Source organism: Oryzias melastigma, linkage group LG17 (assembly GCF_002922805.2).
Source record: "Oryzias melastigma strain HK-1 linkage group LG17, ASM292280v2, whole genome shotgun sequence".
Lineage (NCBI taxonomy): Eukaryota > Metazoa > Chordata > Actinopteri > Beloniformes > Adrianichthyidae > Oryzias > Oryzias melastigma.
The window spans coordinates 20,552,113-20,576,053 of NC_050528.1; the positions used below are offsets into that span (position 1 = coordinate 20,552,113).

General features: G+C 37.6%; 1 protein-coding gene across 6 annotated transcripts in view; it reads left to right on the forward strand.

Annotated features, from left to right (window-relative positions):
* astn1 (astrotactin 1) overlaps positions 1–23,941 on the forward strand; it is a 373,519-nt gene that overhangs the window by 51,497 nt on the left and 298,081 nt on the right. For all 6 annotated transcript variants that reach the window (XM_024273426.2, XM_024273427.2, XM_024273428.2 and 3 more), the window contains exon 2: positions 20,860–21,041. In XM_024273426.2, coding sequence (XP_024129194.1) covers positions 20,860–21,041 — 182 coding nt within the window. The remainder of the gene's footprint in view (positions 1–20,859; positions 21,042–23,941) is intronic.

A 23,941-nucleotide genomic window follows, 5' to 3' on the forward strand; every position in this document is an offset into this window, starting at 1 on the left:
GGTGCTCTAGTAGTGTTACGCCCCCTGCTTGCCAAGCTGGGAAGTGTAACATCTTGGACCATTTTATTCAAGGTTTTATAGGAGGGTATAACACCCTCGATTTCTTACATGACCATCAGTCGATGAAAAAAATCCCACAATCATTCCCTAGACTAAATGGTGCTGAATTAATTTACAACCCTACGTTGAGATTGAAGTTTTCAGACTTTCTGTCTAAATAATATTTTGTTCATATAAATGTTTTATTTTTATAAAACCATACCCTACATGAAATTAAATAAATAAACATCCATGTTTTATGTATGGCTGTTTCGTTTGTCTCTTTGTTCAAGGTGAGACTATTCCTTTTTCTTATCAGTCGCAGCTTTATCTTTTCACCCTCTATCAGACATGTGCATACAGCCAGGAATGTTTTTGAGACTGTGTTCAAGCAAAATCAGGGAACGATTTACATTCATGAGGCTTGGGGGCCTTCACCAAAAAAAAAAAAAAACACCCTTCTCTGTTTCAGTGCTGGGGCTGTTTTCATTCACAGCTGGCATCTCAGCTTATGCGAAAGGAGGGAAAAAAATCTTTGTATAAATCACAAGCAAAACGGAGCTGAGTCTGACTGGCAGGACTGGCTTTATCTGTTCCCATCAGCTTTCATTCAGCAGCACCGACCCTGTTAGGTCAATGTTTAGGAGGTATTTTTCCCATTGCTCTTTGTAAGCTCACTTTGGAATACGGAAAACCTTATGTTCGTGCTGATCTCTGGGTTATATTGACCTGCCCATTGAGTTGATTGTTGGCAAACTAAAAAAGACTAGTAAGACATCAATCTCGTCTTCCAAATGGATCTACTTTTCGACATGTAGATGAACAATTTGTTATTCATGTGGTGCAAAGGTACCTGGGCTACTTGGCAGGCATACTAAATTGCCTATGGGGAGAGCCAACAATCCCCACATCATGTAGAAGTAGTCAAGGTGACTCCAGCAGTAGGGTCACTTTAAACATTTTCTTTTTGTCATTAAACTTTTTCTCTTTTACCCCTTACTGCAGGGGTCTTTTGTCAATTGACCTCATGGGAAAAGAACTGGTAAACTGACAGACGAAGACCTTGAAAAGATCTTTAAATAAAAAGATATTAAAGACATAAACAGCTGGAAGCCAAGATAATAAAAACCGCCACACCTGCTTACCAAAACTGTAAAGTGCTTTTGTTCTAATGACACATGAAAGCTCATTTTTTGCAGTTGCAAAGTGAATTGTCGGACTTAGATATTTTCCATCATCAGCATAACTCCAGCGCATGGCGATTAAGCTGCTTTTCTATGTCTGTTGCTCCACAAAAGAACAAATGGGTTAGCCAATAAGACATAACAGAAATCGTAATTGCTATTCATCTCAGGAAGGCAAATGACTGCTGTTTGTTTGGTTCATTGCACAGCAAGTGGCTGCTATGCGAGGGGCTGACGTGCATGTTGAATTAAGTCAGTACCAAGACCGGGGACGGCGATACAGGAGAGCAGCAGTCCTTGTAATCTTATTTTACATGGAGGCTACGATTGGATTTTGAGCTATAGGGCTGACACCAGTTCTCTGCAAAATAAAAGAACTTACTCATCATCTATGGATTTTTTTTTAACCTTCAAATGATATAATAGGATCATCCTACAAATTTCTTGTTTTCTTGGGAATATGTTTTAATTTTGATTTGTTAGTAGCAGATTGCAGATACTCATTAGTGACAAGATGGTGAAATATTTTACTAGAATTCAAGGCTATAACATTTAATCATTGACTAAATTTAAAAGAAGAAACTGTGTAGCTGATATTGTCTGTTGTTCATTTTTGCTCAATATTGAGGCTTATTTGGAAATTTATGAAGCCCATTTTGTGGAACAATGTGTTTTTTTCTTAATACACTGCAAAAACAGGCATCTTAAAAATACACCAAAAATCCTTAACCCATTAGAGAATTTTCTTTAGGGAAAAAAAAATCAACAAATGGAGTTAGAAAAATGGTCTTACCAAGAATTCTTATTTAAGAGAAAAATGTTGTTCTCAAACCGAAAATGTTTTGCAATTGAAAAACTTTATATTATTTTTCTTGCAAGACAGAAAATACGATATTTTTTCTTGAACAAAGTAGTTTTACTTTCTTAAAATTCAGTTTTTGTGGTGTGTTAACACAAACAAAGCAACATTTATTTCAAATGTTTGACAATCAATGCAAGTAAGCAAGCACAGTCCTGGATCAATACAATGCAGTAGCTACAATAGATGATTATTCTCCTCACCTCAAACGACTAAAAATCTTTTAGTGAGAACCATGGTGTTTGCACTCCTAACTTTGTTTTATTTGTTCTTTCACACAGTGATGCAAAAAGCCTCAGTGCTTTTCATTTAGGGAGCTTAGTAACTTGTTGAAACTGTTTTGAAGCCTTCAATCTTGGCAACAATATGTTCCATCTGCTGTTCCTCACTTTTAATAGGATTCATCTGTTTGATCACAATCGAAGAAACTCTGTGGAGTTTGTGACGCACCTGGACTGGAATTTTCAATCGCAGCCAAGTTGGGTCAGTCTTCCTGAATGTCATCAAACAGCTCGCCATGTATTTTACAGAAGCTTCTGGCAGAAACTCCTATGATCTGGCCTCACCTTGAAGTGCACCTTTCCCTCTTTCCTCTAAGCTGTGTCCCATACATTCTCTTCCACATAGAATTTTTAAAGGAGAACCTTTCAAAGTGTTACAGGTCTCATGTTGGGTTGCTCTTCAGAAAATAAAATAAGGGTAAATGATTACTGTGTTTTTCAATGCAAATTAATGCTAAAAATGGGAAGGGGAAGCTTCTCTTAAAAACAAAGCTAGTACTGTTTCAATAGAACAAAGTAGGTATCTGCCCATCATTTCTTCACTAACTACATTCATCGGACCATTTATCCATCCATCCACTCATTTATCTTCCTCTTATTTGGGGTTTCTGTTATAGTCTAGCAAGGTTGCCTTACCAAAGTTGCAAAAATTACCTCTATCCATGTCTTAGTCTTCCTGCTCTTCAAGGAGGACAGCATTTTCAGGCAACCGAGCAATGTATTCTCAATGGGACCTTTTTCTAGTCGCAGGTTTTTACCAAATGTCCAAACACCAAAACAGGGCTTTTCTTGACTGTTCATTGATGGCTAATCTTTGGATTCTGTCTTTAAGGGAACACAGTTGAATTCTGGGAAGTGTACCTGTTATCTCAAGCTTGTTCAGACCATTGACTTTATATGAGAACTTGACTAAGTGGCCCCTTCCCCTCACATTCCCAATAGAAAATTCCTGCTTGGTAGCCCCAGTAAGTGAAAATCCCATAGACTTCTAAAGCGAAATAAACAACTATTACTCAGCCATTATATTTGTCAGAATAGCCATTCTTGCATTGTTACCTTTTTTAACATGTTCTTGTTAATCATCCTTTTTACATGATATTTTTTAATGCAAGTTATTCAGTTTATAAACTGACCAATCAGATAAGTCAGTAAAAGTATATGGTCTGGTTGAACATTCAAAACGTTTTACAGATTCTCTCAAGTACACTTTCAAGTGGAAGGGGTGTGGACTTCTAACAAGCTCACTCCTGATGCTGTCCCGACTCAAACCACTAATTACTGATGTCATCAGGCTCCAAAATGGCAACGTCCGTATTGCAAAAAAAACTTTACAGTCTTTTTACCATGTGTATTAAACGAATTCTTGTTTTCTACTAGTGTTCTCTTATTCTGTAAAGTCCAAGTAAAAATGTTATTAGTGAAACTGCTTTGAAGCAATTAAAGTGCTTCCTTGCATACGCCCAAGCACCCTCAGCTATGATTACATAGGTATTTGTAAGGACATAGAGAAACGAGATGTATTTAAGATTCTACTAAATTCCAGCGGGGTTCACAGGCACAAATGGGAAAAGAGACTACAGGGTTAATAGCAGAAGTGGTGACTCTGTACCCTGAAACCTGAATTTTGAATGGACCTTCCTTCAGAAAGAGTTTTTTTTCTCCCCTTTTTACATTTTCTTCCTAATCTGAGTCTCGATTTCCTGCAGCCTTTGCTTCTCTGCTCTTGCTCCCCTCAGCACCAACATTTTTACTCCCCCTCTCTTTCCCAGTATCATAGATTCCCACTATGATTCTGAAAGGATAAGTAAGAGAGGGCATCTTGCCCTGACACTGCATGAGGATGTGAGCAGAATTGCTTGAGCCAGCCCGTCTTTTTTTTTTTTTTTTTTATTTTCTAAAACATACACACTCACACCTCTGCTGTGCTGTCAAATCCCAGTACAAGCACAGAGCTGTGGGGCCATATGGTCCCCTCCCCACATCTCCTCTGTCCCACTGGGTAAACAGGCCTCAGATAACAGCACTCCTCTCAGATGCTTGTTAAGCTCCTGATCTCCTCTAAACACCGGTTTTCCCTTGTCTTATTAGTTCAAAATTCTTGGATCAATATTTTCACATTCAAGTCATGCTGCACTTGTTCAAGCAAATTTAAGACAAAACACGATCTATTTTTTTTATTATGTCTAGAACTAGCTGTTAATATGTGTTTTACTGCTTTAATAAAAACACAAAGACACTATATAACCATTGAACTTATTTGGAAAAAAAAAGACATCTATAAGGGAAGTGCCAGACATAATAATTGTAAAATTTTTATTAGCATATTTTGGCCAAAAACTCATAAAAGTGTCAATTTTTATCATAATTATAACTCAAACTTACATTAACAAATTAAAACCTAAAAGATAATCTACCTAACTAAGACAGGCGCCTGTAACCTTCAACATTTATGCTACGTTCACTCCGGGTGTGATACATGGCCATACCGTGCATCACCAACGAATACTAATGCATTTACTCACAGTTGGAAGAGACTTGGTGCAAAATGTTGAAACCTGTAAATCTCGCAAATCTTGCTCCAGACTTTTCCTTTCACAGCTCTATTCCACTATTATTTCTCTGCCTTAATAAAAAAACTGAATTTTCAAACAGTTGGCACATTGTTGAATTAAAACGAACGCTGTCCATATGTCACTATACCATCCAATTCCTGATTGACCAAAGTCTACATGCTTTATGTAGAATTTTCATTGGAAGTTGCATCTTGAACTTGTGTTGACCAGGGTGATGTGAATGTAGCCTTACAGAACTGTTCGTGTCGATTTTTTGCTGGCCAAAACCCCTGAGTCTTATTTCTCCCTTTAGAAAAATAAAACAACTCATTTGTATTTAAATTATTCTTACGATTATGAAAAATGAACACTTGTTTTGTTTAGTTTTTTGGGGGGCAAAATTAAAATTTAAAACACAAAGAGAAAACTGGCTTTTTTGTCAAAAATGAAATAGTATATAACTTTTAACAGAGGCAGTTCCTTTCTAAATAAGTCACCATGTGTCACATAGGGTCATCTCAATGCAACGGATGCAGTAGTAGATAGTGTGATGTCATAAGTGGCTATAAAAAAAAAAAAAGTTTATTTTACCACCTGCGGTGCATCTTGGCCAGAAATTTGTTAATTTTACTGACCAAAAGTTTATTATGATCTCTACCATATTGTTTAACCATACTATACACCTAAAATCCTTGAATATGTTAAAAAATAGAATATTATTAATACTATTATGCTTATTTCAGTTGTCAAAAGTAGGCGTATAGGCAAAAATGGATTAGTCAATATATCGCAATATTTCAATTGGCAATATTTGTATCAATTTAAAATGCTGACAATGCGATATTTAATTATTTATAAGTGGCTTACTTGTTTTCCACCTAAACCCTGACCGTGAGTTGGCAGAACAGCACACTGAACTTCTTTGAGCAGCTCTACACCATGACCAAAACAACAAGTTCTTGCAAGAACAAGCTCGTTTTTTGATTCAGGTTTGCGGTTTTTGTTGTTATAAGACATATTATTTAGTTTTTACTTAGGATGGGAACCAAAATGTTTTGCCACGTTGCTGCCAGTATTGTATTCTTATGCTGACAAATATTTTGCTGCGGAAATTAGACGATGTTGACTTTTCCCTTTTAAAAACAAATATTTCCTAAATTACCAAAAGAAAAGCCATTCATTTGTGGGTAAAAGCAACTTGTATGTGAGATACAGTGGCAGTGCTTATAGTTGTGGCCAATAAGTAAAATTAATTTTGTCATTTTATTACAATGAAAAACGTATTAATATTCAGGTAGAGTTTTTTTTTTTAACTCAAACTATTAAACAAAAAAGAGTGAGTCTTGCAATATATCGGAATATGTATCATATTGTGAGACATGCACTGGAAAATGTATCATATCACCAGATTCTTACCAATATACCCCTAGTCAAGAGCCACAATGAAAGCCACACTAAAATTAACTTCTCAGTAAAAAGGGATTTTATCCAGCATAAACCCAGAGTAAGTAAAACATCTTTGAATTTGCAACAGATAAAGTTTTTTAATGGTGTGAAAAGCTGCACAAATCTGTCATCCAATTTCCTGTTGGCATAGTGGATGTGCTCAATGAGAATGCAAAATAACATTTAGACACACTGTTATTTACTGGGATTAAACTAAAACATATCTTGTTTTTAGATTTTATACTTTTATATATGTTTTGGTAATTATTCAAATTTTTTTTTCCTTAAGTTTTAAAGATTGTTGTTTTTTTTATCATTATTATTCACTGTATACTCATTGTACTCGCAGTAAAATCTTTAGTTGGATGAAAAGCGGCACCGCTTCTTTATCACTTACCGCATTACCATAAAGTGAGCAATCTCATTTCCAGTTCAGAGGACAAAAAATAAAAATAAAAGATGAAGTGATATCAGGTTATGGAGGTTTTTTAATGTGATGGTTTTCATGATCCATAATCTTTGCCTCTATGGTTTCCAGCATCGTTCCATCAATGCCAGACTCGCAGCACTCGAAAGACAGAGGAGCTATAAAGACAGTGTTGCAAGAGAGGTTACAGACATTAAACTTGAAGGTTTTTTTGCTCCAAACATGTCCCCTAACTCAATAGCTTAAGTGTGTCCTTCATAACCTTCCCAGAAATCACCTTTTTCTTCTCTGTAGTTTGTGGACAAGCTTGACGGACAGCTCCCATGCGTTAACTCTGGAAAATGTAGTGGAAATTAGTTGCGACTCTCTCTTCTTCAAAACTCTTTGTCTATCAGCCACTGGGCTCTCAGCATGAGAATGTCATGTTCTTTTGAACAGTGCTTTAGTACAGCTAAGTTATTGAGAAGTCTGAATCGACAGTTCCGGAGCAGTTTCTGCTTATCGCCATGCCCTCCGGTGACCGTGCAACTGTGACAATTGTTATCATAGTCTCTGGAGCACAGAGCACAGACAGAGAGCACAGTGTTGGCATGACATTCTGAAGCCAGATGTGAGTTACATTTGGTTTTGTTTATTTTGCTGCTTTTTATCAGGGTTATTTAACCTGCAAACTACTATTGTAATGATTAGTCACGATGTCAAAGCCTTATGAGCTTTGCATAACTCTGTCTTTACAAGTACATAATACTGTATTTTCTGCAATATAAGGTGCATTTAAAAGCCATCAAGACCCATTTCAATGATTTTTTTTTCTAGCATGTTCTTGTGATATTTTTCTGATGATGGAAGACGTATATCAAGAAAAAATAAATTGCGTTTCTGAATATTTTTTTTTATCAAATTATTTGAATCAGGAGCAGCAAAAATGTTTGAAAAGCTTGTGGAAATAATGTAGGTGCTACAATCGGTTCTCTGCTTCATTCTGATGCATCCACTTGTAGACGGCTAAATCCATGTACGTCTTATGTTTCCCTCGTCTGAGCTAGCATATGGCTCAAACCTGTACGACTGGATAGCCCAGATATTGTTTGCCATTTTTGTTGTACCGGTAATGTTATGTTGGGGTTGTGAGGGGCTGTAGGTCAGCAGGAGAGTGTAAACAGATGGATGATGGGAAATGGGGGAAGGTTTGCTCTGAGCCAACAGTTCCCCCCACAACTCAGAATTGAATTAATGATGAACTCCTGCTGCTGTCCAGAAACTATGTTCTAGAAAACACACAGGTTTTTTGATTTTGAATAATAATTACATAATTACATTTAAAATAACCACTATTAATGTTTTTGAAATCAATCAAAAGATGATTGGAGTATCACTTTAGTTAAAAAAAAAAAAAATAAATAAGCAGTTCACCGTTTAACCTAGTGCTTCTTTTTACTGACGTTGAAGCGATTTGGAAAGGTACACAGTGCTTTGTCAAAATTTGTGGGTGTTGTTGTGAATTAAACTAAACTGAACCAATCTATAGTGATATTGGACTATGATTTTTTTTTCTTTGTCATGTTACCAACCAGGCTAGGAGTTCACTAAGTCAGAGTTTTGTTTTTTATATTCATACTGGACACATAAAGTGAACCAGAGTTCGTTTCCCCTGATAATCCAGAACAAATTTTCAGTCCAAATATGTGCATGCAAACTCTGGTCCGGGACCAGGAACTGCTCTCTGACCCATCTTTTTTAGGTGGTCCTAGATCGTTTCCAATCGGACTGAACTTCGGTTCGCTCTGACATTCCTTAGTCTGAATACAAAGCGGTCAGAGAGCAAAATAACAGGACCAAAATGACCACAGTAGCTGGTGATTAGCAGACAAACATGGAGTAGCAATGAACTCACACCAACTCATTAAAATGTGGTTGGATGAATGAAGGCTCATTAAAACAACTCTTAATGTGATACACAAAGCTTCTCACACTGTTTTTCCAACATTTTATATGTCATAAACACTTGTTAGCGTACCTCGTAGCTGTAGTGTCCCCAGCACCACCTTGCAGCATCTTATGCTTCCACCATACCAATGAAGCAGTATTAAAGGTTGAACCTGACTTTCATGCAGACGTTCGAAATTGATAGTTTGAATAAGTGAGCAATACTAGAAAAACATAGCCCCTCCATCTTTCTTTTTTTGTTTTGACCCGCCCCCATAACGGTTGGCCAATGACTGAAGAGCTCTTTCGTCATGTGGTTTTGTATACAAGTTTTGGCCTGGAACTGAAATCTCTAGTAGACCCCAGACTGAATACAGACCAAATCAAGGTTTAGGACCTGGTCCAGAACAAGTCATTTTTCCAGTATGAATAGACTCTTAGTGGTATGCGTTTGTTTTTTTATGTGTTGCAAACAAGGTTGGGAGTTACAGATATTATTAACACTTTTTTGTGGCTAACATGTAGGGTGTCAACAAGTTCTAGGTTTTTCTGTGAGCACAGTTAAGAGTCCGACTGACGTACTTATCTTTGACTCTCAGTTAATGTGCCTTATAGTTTATATATGACATTATTTCAAAAAGAGACTATTTATTGATGGTGCGCCTTGTATTCCAGTGTGCCTTATAGTGCAGAATATGCGGTATTTTGATGAAATTCTAAGCAAATAATTGTTTTTCAAACATTTAGTTTTTTTTTTTTTAATTTCTCAGCATGTGCATATCCCTGCAGATGTCTGAATCCATTGACTCATTCCACATGTCTGCTCTGTGGATACCTGACATGAGTAAGGAACTGATCTCCATGCTGCTACCTCACTCTGAAAATTAGAGTAATGCATGCCTCCTAAGCAGAGGACAATGTTGGATGAAAAGTAGGTGTTTTCTGGTGATTGTTATCTGATGTGATATAGCATAGAGGACAGAGCTCTTATATCCTCTTTGCTCAGCATATTTAATGTGTTACAGTGATATAAATAATATTTTAAGGATTGTATTGCAAAAATTGCTGTCAGTGCATAATGCAGTGTAAATGAAAAAAAAAACTATTAAATTGTCTGCAGTCAGATTGAGCATTTTGTCTTAGATCAGTTTAAAAATGTGAATATTTTTTTATTAATTGCTTGTACTTAAGATGGTGAATGGTCTCTAAAATCTGAACAGATAAATCAGGTGAAGAAAAGAGGAGTGAAAGTGAGGAAGAGACAGAGAGGAAAAGACTTACAGTGTTGTCATCGCTCTGCACCAGAAGCTAATCCCAAATCTTTGCCCTTATTTTAATGGACCTGTCATGTCTAGCAGAGGTCAAACAAGTCTAAGCTGGAACGTGAAGGGTTTCCAGAACGTTCTTTACCCTGCTGTGGTTTTGTGAGATTTCACTGGTTCTGTAGGGAGGGCAGAGATGAGCCGATGATCTTCTGAGCTGATGTGCTCAAGCATCCTCTTGTCCGCTTGTTCCTTTGTCACATTGTGATACAGTCTGTCAGCACGCCTGGTAGTGTTGTACAAGGTCACAAGCAGTCTTTGACCCAGAATCTTCTTCCTGAGAACCCTGAGGATTTTGGGTCACTTCTGTGTCATGACAACTTCTCTGGTGCTCAGGACAGATCAGCAGAGTCGGACTTGGTATAATATTTAAGTGAGGATTCATTTGAGTAGTCACACTTTTGTGCTGTTCTTCATGAAATTCACAGATTTCAAACCATGCAAGCAAAGCTGAACTATCTTGCAAGTGTTGCGTCTTGAGTTAGCCCCCGCTGATTGAAAACATTTGAAAACATCCTACATTTATTTATACTGAGTTGAATAAAACACCATCTCTCCAATTTCTTTTAACATTGAGTGGCCTCCATTAAGCTTTTATCTAAATCAGCTAGACTTTCCAAAATCAAATACCTAGCAAGGTAAAATCATCTTTGAAGTTTTAGAAAGGTATTGGAAGACTCTGCTTTAGCTGTGGGCACACGTAAAAATACACAATTAAACAGCACAACACCATACCTTTTCCATCATTCTTGGCTCCATTGGATCCATATGGTTCTGTTGTAAATGTATTTTTTATAATTGGATATTTAGAAATTTTTGGGTCATAGAATTTACTGACATTGATAACACTGAGAAGTATTTCTTAATGACAAGTCAACAGATATGAATTGACTTAGACTTAGACTTAGACTTAGACTTGCTTTATTAATCCCTTTGGGATGGCACCCTTGGGGAAATTAAGTCTTTCAGCAGCTTACAGGGTATACATAATAAAAAATAAAAATCTCACAATGTACAATGTACATATACATGATAAAAAAATCTCAATGTACAGTAATAACAATGAAGAGGCAAAGAAGTACGACAGCGTAAAGATCAGTCTGTATGGCGGTATCAAAACAGGTTTGGGTCTGTGATTGACTTATTGCACATGACAGGTAGGTTATTACAGTATTAATTATTGCACTTATACCTTTATTGCACATGAGTGGATGGATGAATTGCTGAATGGATTTGTTTGTATCCAGTCCGCCTCTACTATCTCCTCCCCCCCAGTGAAGCATTGTAGAGTGTGACAGACTGGTGCACAAACGAGTTCCTCAGTCTATTGGTCCTGCATTTTGGTACGAGCAGTCTCCCACTGAACAGGCTCCTCTGGTTGGTGATGACGGTGTGCAGAGGGTGGCTGGCATTGTCCATGATGTCCAGCAGTTTGTCCAGAGTCCTCGTCTCTGCCACCGTCACCAGAGAGTCCAGCCTCGTGCCGACCACAGAGCCGGCCCGCCTGATCAGTTTGTCCAGTCTGGAAGTGTCCTTCTTGGATATGCTGCCCCCCCAGCACACCACAGTGTGTGGAATCTAAGAGATTTCGGAGACTTGTGTGATCAGTAGAAATCCAAAGAAATGTTTTCTGAAATGTAAACTAAACTGAGTGTTTGGTGCAGACAGTTGGTTTCTTATCAACCATATTTCCAGTGCATTCTTTTGTCTTCATTGTCTTTCCATTGGACTTTTTTGATTGTGTCTTTCTTGTGTAGTCCTTAAAGCAGAGAGTATGTCTGTTTCTTTGTTGTTGTGGATTGAGTCACATGTATCTTGGCCACTGCTGTAGTTTGCCATGTTTAATGTCGGAAGGCAGTTGACAAGATAAAAGGCCAGAGCCAAGGCAGACTGCACTCTAAATTGAAAAGTTAAGACACTGAGACACTGTGAAGTACAAGTCCTAGACCTGTAGTGACTACGGGAGGGAAGTAAACACTCTGCATAGTTTACCCTAAACAAAAACTAGTCTATTTAATAGGAATGTAACTATCAATCAACTTAATCAATTTATATTCCAATGATCCAACCAGATTAATCTGTCTGAGACAAGTTGTTAATCAAATCAAACTTGGCCATCATAAAATTGTTTCAAAATGGAATAAATCAATATTGCAAAACACTAAATTGTAAATTTTTTTGAGAAAAAAATGTGTTTAAATGTAATTTTTTTATTATACCGTTTACATTTTCATCATCAGAACACAGTGGAGTCACAAAAAACATTGTGAAATGTTCGTATTGATTAGATTTGAGAAATCGGTGACGTCATATCCACTGTTTAGCAAAATGAAAGCAAAAATAGTGAGCATGGTGTCCAAATAGCTTTTAAAATCCAGGGCACTATATAGTCCCACTCTATATAGGTTTTTATGTAGTGGGGGTTTATAATGGAAATTCAGACAGAAATTGTCTGTAGTATGCTTGCTATACTAATTAAAGTATACTTGATAAAATACATTCAAGTGTACTACTTTTTGCTAATAAAATGAATGTCAGTGTACAGTCAGAATCTTTAATTGTCATTGAATTATAGATGATGTTTGTATTGAAGACATTAAGTGATGTCAGAAAAGTGAGCTGTATTTCTTGCAAATATCTGTCAGAATAAACTGTCTGGTCCAGGAAATACAGCAGCACTTTGAGTTTTTGACCAACTATCAAGCACTTTGACTCACTGCAAACATTTCCAATGTTCCGAAAAACCTCTGATGAATTTGTCCTTGATAGCCATCTCAGAAAAGCTCATTTGTAACTCTTAAGTAATCATATTCTAGCTTTCCAAATGCCCAATCAATCATGCTGGGTGTTTTAAGATGCCTGCGTTGCAGTGCTCTTCAGTGGTACTGTCCATTTGCTCTTCTTTGATTAAAGGTTAAGCTTTTGAAATGCCAACGCTACACACTACTTCAATTGAATTCTGCAGACGTGGAAAGCCAAATGCTTCAGCAAATACACATTCAGAGGATGCAAACTTAACTAACAATGCCACACAATTGAATTACAGTAATTTGTTTAAATGCTAATGAGTAGGTACTTTCTTTGCCACGCCCCCCCTGTTATTTTCTGTCAGCTCTTGTCTTTTAATTTTTTTCTCCATCTTCTCCTTCCTCTTCTTCTCCGCTGGGTGATACTGGATATGGTCCCAAAGAGCAGTGGCCTCATTACTCAAGCTCTCATGGCAAACTACTCCTCCGGGAGGTGGAGCGCACTTTTTAAAAAGTGCCCTGTCACACACTGACTGGTGATTTGCATTTAGGTTAAAACCAGACGAGACCCTTAAATCTTATTTATGGGCGAAAGGGAGCTCCCTCTTTGTTGCAGCAGTGCAGCCCTGGTTTCTGTGAGGCCAGTCTCGTTTTACTCCCTCAATTACACAGAACCGCACCGCTGTTTTTGCTGTGTTTCTGATTCGTAAACAGGTTATATTCCATACAAGCCTCGTGGCTATTATCTGGTATGCAAGTGCTGCTTTAGCTTGTAATCAGTGTAATGGGTTTGTCTGACAAAGAGGACGGACCCTCATTCAGGCGTGCATTAAAAAGCTGCATTGTATTCTTTTACATACACGGTATTAGAACTCAATGTTAACACTGAAAGCTCTTATCATGAATAGTTTAAGGTAGATAAGTGCTTACATAGATTTTGAATGGGGAGTAGTTACTTCTAAATCATTACATCTGTTCCCTCTGGAGTGGTTTTCCATATTAGATAGATTAAGTATGCCATCATGATCATAATAGAGTTACTTTAAAAGAGTTTATAATTTCAGCAGGCTCTTTATCAGAGTAAATTCAAAGTCAAAATTTTAATGAGGTTCACCTTGTAGAAATGCTTTTCCAAATGTTTGTTTGATATACAGATTTACGCATCAGGGGCATTGAGTTTCAATGCTAAGTTAATGGAACAGATGCAATCGAAGGTCTTGTAGTGTGATTTGAGCGTGCATTGGACTAGAAGTGGCACGATTTCACAAGTTCAGATATCTGAACACTGGTGAGGTTGCCACTTTGCTTTGGGCAGGTGATGAGTTCAGTGACTAGATCAGCGCGTAGAGTCCTTACCTTTAGGGGCCGCAGGGTTGCCAGAGCCTATCCCACTATTGTTCTGGAAGGCTTCTCATACAACACTACACATTGAAGCATTTATTTAAACATACAAACCATTATTTTGTTGCAAAATTATGGCAAAAATAAAGGCTTGCAAAAAATCCATAGTAAAGTGTTTAGAATCAAGAGTCGAAAGAGCCAATTCTTTCCCGGAAGTCGAATTAAAAGAATCAGTAACTGAGAAAGAATCACAGTTCCCATCATTATTGTGAAGTGCTTTATTCTGGCTTGGGCATCTGGTCCGGATGCCTCCTGGACGCCTCCCTGGAGAGGTGTTCCGGGCATGTCCCACTGGGTGGAGGCCCCGGGGAAGACCCAGGACACGCTGGAGAGTCTGTTTCTCGGCTGGCCTGGGAACGCCTCGGGGTCCCCCAGAAGAGCTGGAGGAAGGGGCCGGGGAGAGAGAAGTCTGGGCATTCATACTTAGCCCTTCCGCTCTCCTTGCTTGTTTACATTAAAAGTGGGGTCATCTGGACCCCACAAGACAGTGCGCTGAACTTTTTTTTGATCATTGATTTTTGAGTTTCACTAATGTCCTTGGGAGACATAAAATCCTGTCCCCCTTTTGTCAATATTTGTCATGGAAGGAATCACATATATCACAATATGTGGTTGGAGTCATCTGGACCCCAAAGATAGCGGAAGGGCTATTAGACTGCTGCCCCCACAACCCGGTACTGGATGAAGCGGAAGAAGATGGATGGATAATTTAACTGTGACTTGTATTTAATCAATGTAATTCATTCATTCATCTTCCAGACCGCTGCCTCCCTTTCGGGGTTGCGGGGGTGCCGGAGCCTATCCCTACTATCAGCTACTGAAGGGCGAAGGCGGGGTACACCCCGGACAGGTCGCCAGTCTGTCGCAGGGCCTCAATCACACACACATCCACTCTCAGACACACCTAGGGGCAATTTAGAGTCACCAATTAACCTATGAAGCATGTTTTTGGACGGTGGGAGGAAGCCGGAGTCCCCGGTGAAAACCCACGCATGCACGGGGAGAACATGCAAACTCCACACAGAAAGGTCCCAGCCGGGAGTCGAACCGGGGCCTTCTCGCTGTGAGGCAAGAGCGCTAACCACCTGCGCCACCGTGCAGCCCCAATGTAATTCATTATAAATATTTTTAACTTAATAGTTGCTGTAAAAATCCTTATTTTCAGGTATTATCATAATAAAAAAAAAAAAAAAAAAAAAAAAATAAAAAATCATTTAAATTCATGACATTGTGGCACAGTAAAAGATCAAATTACAGCTAAAAATATGATCTTGATGAAGTCAACCTTTACTTTTACATCAACAACGGGCTTTGTTTTCTTCAAACAATAAAAGACAAAACGCAAGAACAAAACATCGCATCCAGAGTGCTCGAATTTAACACATAAAAACAGTAGGAAACTCTTTCCTTAGCAATCCAAAAATATTGACCACAAACTTCTTATTGAAACGATAATACATGTTGACAAACTTCATTTCACAGCTTTACGTTTAATGGGATCAACCCTCCACGTTAATTTATAACAACAAACACTTGTCAGACTTTATCTCTTACATAATAGATAATAGTTGTGGGCTTGTTTGTATTAGTTCTGTGAAGAACTACAAAGTTGCTCATTGACAAAGTCGCAGCAGCAACATGTACCTTTAAATTAAATGTTTAGTCTAGTAGACAGTTTGACCTTTGTTTTTTTATATTTAAGAACATGAAAAGGTTATAAATTAAAAATAGAGTTGCTATTTTTTTTTAAGTGATTTTTTTGTCATATAATTAATTCATTGCAATTAACACGATAGTTTAAGACCCCTAGTAATAATCAAAGGGTGCGCGTGGCCTACAAGCACAACATGGACCTCTGATTGGAGGATCACTGGTTTGGTTTCCTTTCACAGGTTTCAAAGTGACCACTCTACTCCTCTACCCTACATTGTAGCTCTGCTGCAGTCAGTATGTGCTTGTGTGTGAATGGATGAACAGGACTGCAAAGCGCTTTGGAAAACGTCCTGTTGTCAAAATGATTTCTCTTGCAATGTGAGTTTCTGGACAAAACAGCATTGAACAATGGACATTATTTGGCTCTAGGCATTTTTTTCTTGTGGAAAAAAACAAACTTTGTTTCGTGCTCTATAGTATGCTTTTTGCTTTCCTCTAGGCACAAGTTTTAGATTGAACAAACAAAGCAGTTGCAGTCAGATCCACACTTTTTATGAATCACCATCAGCCTTAAGGAATATGATGTTGTTGATTGTTTTGACAAAATGATTATTTTATAAGAATGCCACAATATTTGTCTCTGGTAAAACAAACTGAAAATAAACACCCATGTATATATATATATATATATATATATAAAAAGTTTTTCTTCAGGAATAGCATCTAATAATTCATTCATTTTTCGTTGACAAAAACACTAACATAATCAGTAATTTAGAAACACTATAAAATAGTGATTATTATTTCTGCACATTTTTAAACATTCTTTAAACAAAAGGAAGAGATTTTTAAGTTTTTGGTAAGCTTAGCATTTAAAAAACCTAACAAACCACCTGAGTGACTTGGCAAATGAATAAAAAAAACAAAACAAACCCTAACCTCCTAATTATGTATTAAATTTTGTACTAAAAATAAATGTCTAAAGCAAAAAAAAAATAAAAATAGCTATTTCTATACAGCAGAACTGTTAGTTTTCTCATTTATTAATTATATTTTTTTTACTAAGCTCTAAATCAAATTTTTAATCTGTAATCTAGCAATCTTAATAAAAAGTCTGAAACATTATTTAACCAAAAAAAAAAAAAAAAAAAAATAGCAGTCTAGGTTGCCGAAAACACAGTTTTCTACAGAAACCATCGTTTTCTTTCGGCTCGGAGAGCTCGCAAATTCTAGTTCAATTAACTCAACAAGTCTGTTCCTATCAAAGGAAAAAATGAGTCTTCGTGTATTTATACTCAGGTACTGTGTGTATCTTTGTGCTGCAGGAAACGGATTAAAAGTTGAAAAATTTATAGCTCTGAATCTCACGATAGTTGCAAAATGAAGCTGCAGAGGCTGAAACTTAGTCAGTTTTCCTAAAGTTTTGCAGACAGTGTGTAAAAGTTTTTGATCCGGAGTAATCTGTGTAATGCTGTTGTGTTGCGTGGGGTTAGTGCATGTTTATATATAGATCCCAAGAAGATGTCACACCAACATGGAGGATCTGTGGTCCTTTCATGCTTTACATCTGCTCTGGTTTGTGGCTTTCCATCTTCTTCACAGACCTCTCTCTCTCTCTCTCTCTCTCTCTTTTTTTTTTTTTTAAATCTCCCTATCAATGTGCAAGTGCTGCAACATACGACTTTAATCGCTCATTTCTGGTCTTTTTTTCTTTTGATCAGACCCAATCCTCATTATTATTAACAGACGGCGGTTTCTCCCTGCAGCCATCACTGCTCAGCCGCACACATAAAACATCGCATAGTACAGACTTTGATCTGTTATGGACTATTTTCTAATGGACAGAGCCTTATCATTGTGCCCGAAACCATTCATCTCTGCGTTGTGATTATTTCTGCTCTTTTTTCTGAAGTTTCTGTGTTTAAAACCACCAAATATCGGTTAGTTTGCACCACGGACAAGTGCAGTTAATGCAGTGCATTTGTTTAGTCAAATGCAGTAATTCAGCCCCCGATTGGTGTAATTGTTGTTTTCATTGGTAGTCTTCTAAAAATCCTCCATCAACAGTTTAAGGATGCACACTCTGAATCATTCTTTACATAAAACACAACCTGTACTTCTATTTGTCTTGGCATTTCTAAACAGAAAACGATATTTACAAGGGCATTAGATAGTGTTTACCATTGCAAACACTCAAACAACCGTTTGTCTTTGCTTATAAGTACTAAAACAGAAGCCTTATTGGAACAAATTGTGTTATCTAAACCTTAAAGAATTCCACAAATGTAAATTAAAAAAAAAATCCTTTAGTTCTATGTTATCTCTTAAGCTACGTCCCCACCGAATGCAATTCATGTGCCAGGAGTATCCAGGTTCAAGGTTAAGTCAGTGCATAGATGCGATCAAAAATCTTGTGGTACGTTTTGAGCATGGAGGGTGCCACAGAGGTCTGACATTAGTATGTTTTGGTGGAGAAGACGCATTGCGTCAACCAATTAGGGTCTCAGAAAAAAGACACATTGGTGCTCACGACAGCCAGTCTTGTAATGCGCACCCACTATCTACCTCTGAAGGAACATCCCACCAAAGGATGATGAACATTTTACAGCCTCTTCAAATGAAAATAAAAAAAAAAAATTGATATTTGGTGAATATAACCAAGAATCAATCAGAGGACTAAATGTCACGATATATCGCAATATCGATATTTTGGCACACCCCTACCACAGAGCATTTCTATGTCTGAATTCCCTCCCTATTCCCCAACTACTAAAAAGCTATATACTGTGGGACTGTATAGTGCACTGGATTTTAAAAGCAACAATTTTAATTTTAATTTAATTTTTAGGATTTTTTTTTTTTTTGCTGTAGTTTTGTAAGATACAAATGATATATCAAGTTGAAGCAAAACTGTGAACCACAAATAGAGGTTCAAACCAAATCATGGGGAAAGTGAATCATTTCATCTCTAGTAACAATCTATAAGACTGTAGTTGGATAAAAAATATATTTGTTTTTTTCAGAGAAACACTGCAGTGGCAAATAGCCAATGAATGTTATATAAATACTTCACTGTAAGACTAATTTATTTTATTTTGAATTGGTTTAAATGATCTGTTTAATTGAACCCAAGCTTTTAAAACCCAACAGAATATATGTTAGAGACAGTGTGCATTTATGGACAAAGACAGTAAAAAAATATAAATTGAAATGTCTTCCTTTTAGATTCTCTCTGTACCTTTTATGACTTCTGAGTCTGATGCATCTTTGCTGCAGGTCATATTTACAAAAGAGAAACTCACCCATAAAGCTTTTTTTTTCATGCATTCATCTCTTACATCTCTGCACTACGTTTCGGCTAACATCAGTTATATTCGTGCAGATGGGGAGTGATTGTCTTGGGAGCTGAGGTAGGACGAGGGCACAATGTTTCTCACGCTCAGTTGCTTTCATAAGCTCAATGTTTACTCACGGTTATCTCTGCGGTTGAAGCACTCCGTTGTTCTTGCTGTCAGAATTGTAAATTATGAGAGTATTTGGTTTCATTTTTCAAAGGGGGAGATGATAGATTTTCATCTTCTAATGTAAAGGTGACTGGACGTAGTTTGTCTGCCTTTATTATTTTATGTGATTAACAATGAACTGAAGCAGCTTTCCCTAAATTCCCTAGTTTATTTCTCTGGAGTATTCGGTCTATTTGTTCAACTATATTGTGTTTTTCCCCCCATGTTTGCTATTGAACACTTAGCATTTAGAGACCACGAAAGACTGATGAAAATTGTGTCTTGTGTCATTTTTCTCATGATAGAGGAAATATGTAAAGAAAATTAAGATTACATTTGCGTTTCAGATAATTCCTTTTTTTAAACCATTGTAGCTCTGGAGCAGACAAAGTGAACGCCGTTTGAAAAAGAGCCAATTAGCTAGATGGAAAATACTACAAAAATTATTGTTCTGATGCATCCAATTGCAGATAAATAGATGCATGTTCGTCTTGTAGGTAGCTTTATAATGTTAAGAAGGGGACTGTAAGCTAGCTGGTAAGACAGATGAATGATGGGTAGTGGGGGCGGGTTGATCTGTGCCAACAGTCTCGCCCACAACTCGGGGGATAATTTCTGAGGAACTACTGCAGATAATATATCCTTGAAAACAACTTCTGTTTTGATTTAGGGTAAAAACAACATAATCATAACTAAAGTACACTGGGAACGCTTTTAAAATAGATCAAAAGATGATCGAAGTGGGACTTTAAAACAATAAAAAGTAAAAGATTTTCTTGTTTTTTTTTTTTTTTGCTTTAGCCCATGTGTCAAAGTCGAGATCATTATATCCGGCCCGCCAAATCATTTTGTTTTATTGTTATTAACGGCTGAATGTTATCTTGCACTGGTAACATAATGAAGCTACGATTATGGAGGCTGAGAGATCAGTTATAATGATCTATGGCAGGGTGTGTCACACAAACCGGATAAGGCCTGCCAAAAAGTTGAATGCAGCCCAGTTGTGAAGAAAATGCTGAAAAAAAAAAAAACAAGTTTCTGGCCCAATCCTGTGGCCACAATGTGCAATTCTATCACTAGGGGAAGCAAATGAAAAGTAAAACTGGCATGACAAGAGCTCACAAAATAAACAGCATATCGTTGAAGGTGCTTGTCACGTCTGGGTAAACCTCACTGCTGTTAAGTTGCTATAAAAATGATCAGGATTTGGCACCCCAATTACCAAAATGTTGTCAAAAAGAAGAAAGTTTTCCAGGAAAAATGGACAAAGTAAAAACAAAGCTACAGATAACAAGTTGACCATAGGTTATTTTGCGATCATGTTACAGGTCCAGCCCTCTTGAGTTCATATGGGGTGAATGTGGCCGCTGAACCAAAATGAGTTTCACACCCCTGCTTTAGTCTTTATCATCAATTCCATGTAAAATCAATGACCTTTACTGGATTTTTGTAAGTTAATTTACATACTGTCTTTCCATTTAACTTACATTTTTTCTACTTTGTCTTTTCTTTATGACAGAGATCTCTGGGAACTCAGAAGACATCCCTCTTGTGCGCTGGCGTCAGCAGTGGCTGGAGAACGGCACTCTGCTCTTCCACATCCACCATCAGGACGGCAGCCTAAGCCTGCCAGAGCCCACCGAAGACCCAGCCAATGACTCCACTAAAGAAGAGCTGCGCATTCTGCACATCTCTGTGATGGTAGGCATTTTAATTTGCTTCAAATATTCACAAAAAAAACTCTGTATAAAATTGCTGTTTGTATTATTTTTGACAGTTACTCTCAAGGACTTTTTAATTAGACAAAATCTTCCCATTCTTTTCAAAAAACACTGCAACTCAAATTGCTGAAGTTTTTTTTTTTTTTTTTGTAAGGTTGAGTTGTCCTGCCTCAGGCTGGCACATCTTCATCTTATGTTCTTGTTTTTTGTTTCCATGTGCTTTTCAAACGAAACAGCTGACAGAACACATTTTCTTTTTTTTTCCTGACTAAAGGTTTTAGCGAGTAGATAAATCTTGCAAATGTCTGTCAGAGTACAATAGATGCTTCGGAGACGGAAAAAAAATCAATTACAAAGCATAGCAATTTATTTGAAGCTTTTCAAATTAAAGCTGCAGTTCACCAACAACAACAAAAAAAACTTGTAAAAGTATATGATGTTTTAATTTAAGTTTTGCACTTCTTTTTGTCTCAGCTCACAGATTTATTTAAGCTCATATCACAAGAGTTTTTCTTTTAATCTTGCTGTTTACTTTGCAGAAATATTAAATGGTATATACATGTGTAGCGCTTTTCTACCTTCCTTGGTGGCCCAAAGCGCTTTATAGTCACAGTCCCATTCACCTATTCACACACACTTTCACAAACTCATGGTGGCTCCACTGCCGAACATTGGCACCAGCCTTCCACAAGAGGTAATTTGGGGTTCAGTGTTTTGCGAGAGTGGTTGCCATAGAAATGGTGACTCAGTCCGACTCGTACAAGTCGATGTTTACTAACGTCGTTTTGTTCCAACATGGTGAAGTCCATATTGTGAAACAATGGGGACTGGATTGTCTTCATTTTGTTAAACCAGAACCAAGACATTTTCTATGGGTGACGTCACATTCGCTCAGTCCAAATACTAAATATACAGTCAATGAGCGGAACGCAGGAGACACGACACGGAGGAGATTTATTAACTAGGTGTGCTGCTTACCAAGACGCGGAACAAAGTATGGTGTAAAAAGAACAAAAGCATGAAAAATGTAACTACAAAAAACAGTGGGACTCCAAAAGGTGAGCCACAATATAGCAAGATACCACTCTTTGTATTTTTTTTCTTTTGCTTTCTGTAATATGTGTCTGATGTTTAAAAACCACTTTAAGAATGGATTTATGTAAATTAGTTTAAATAATATAATTGTTCCAAAAGTTGTTATAAGCAACTGAACAAGCAAGTAAGACTACTTGTTTTCTTTCATCGATAACAATTCTTATTGTAGTTCAAATGTTGAAGATACAAAGCTCTACTCTTTATCTCCAAAGAGTAGATTTTCATGAGCACTTGAAATAAAGACAATGACGTGTTTTTGCTATGTCTAGCCACGGCGAACTCCAAATTTTATTTGTAAAATCAATTTCGTTGCTTAAGATCTGCAAATTGTCCAGTGTTCGTACCATGCTGGACAATTTCACTGTACCTCTTCACCTTTGTTCTTTAGTAAATGTGTAGAATGTGACCCCGAATTGGAATAAAGTTGTAGGAATACGATAGCCGCGGTATAGAAGTAGAGCAGTTAACCTCTGATCGGTGTATCACAGGCGCGGTTCCTGTCCTGTACGTCTATGGGTCAAAGTGTCCTTGGGCAAGACACTGAACACCACAATGCTATTGGTGGTTGGTGATGGTTCATCTTCATATATCGTTTAAAGTGGGTAAAGAAATGGAATGGTTGAATTTAGAGTTTAACTGCTTACTGGTTTGCAAGAGGTTCTTGTATTGTGCTGTACTGGGTCTTAATTCCTGCCATGTTCTTTCTTTGTTAAGGTAAAATACAATTTGTTCCACCTAACGCTTAAGACAACATATCTAACAACTCTTTGTTTAAAGCATCAGTCTGGAATATCTCAAAAAAGAAGTCAGGAGTGCAATGAGGCATTTCTTCATGGAGGGCTATTTTGACCCTCCTTCGTGCCCTCTGGCACCCTTGTGTCCACTGGACCAAAGATCTACAGCACCTTTACTGCCCAGGGGACTGGCCAGGTTACCCCAAGAACCTCCTCCTCTTTTTCAGTCGGATTGCTGGCAGGCTGTGAAAACACTGCACACTCTTCTCGTGCCCTTTCTTTCTGCCCAAAGATATTGCAAGCAGGCTTTGATGGATGATATGTATTTTCAGACTTTGAAAGCATATTAGGGCTGCAAACACTAATGATTAGTCAGCTTGAGACCACTTTTACAAGCAAATGCATTGTACTGAATACAGGAGACAGGCTTTGGCATTTTCAGAACTTGATAATAAACACATTGCCTGGATTTATTAGCAAACATCAAGTTATTTTAGCAAGCCCAGATTATGGAGCAGACATCTCTTGAATAATAAGAAGGAGATCCTTATTGTCATCTGATTGTTTTTGCACCTTTTGTACAATTTCTTTTTCCAGCTTTACACTCGCCCTCCAGCTCAGGTCAAAGTCTTTGTCCTAACCTGCTAATTTCTCCACGAATGGGGCTTTCATGAAGATAGAAGGATTAGCATGCAAACACAAGCAGACCCTATAGCAGATGGAAGTGGTCTCGCCACTGGGCCGCCCAGTTCCCACTGCAGATTGCCACCCAGCTGGAGGCCTTGACCTATAAATCCAAAGCCATGTTACTTGTTCAGCACCTTGTGGATACAGAAAAGGTCCTGTGAAGTCCGCATTATGGGCTTTTAGCTGGAGCGCACACATGTCACAGGAGAGTTTTTCCTTTGTGGCACTGGAGACTACTGGACAGGAGGAAGCAAAAGGTCATAAACTGAAAAACACAAAGAAATGAACGATCAAGTGAAGCTGTGAATATTCAAGACAATAGATCAAGGAAAATGGTTTAAACATCGTCTTTGTCTCATCAGAA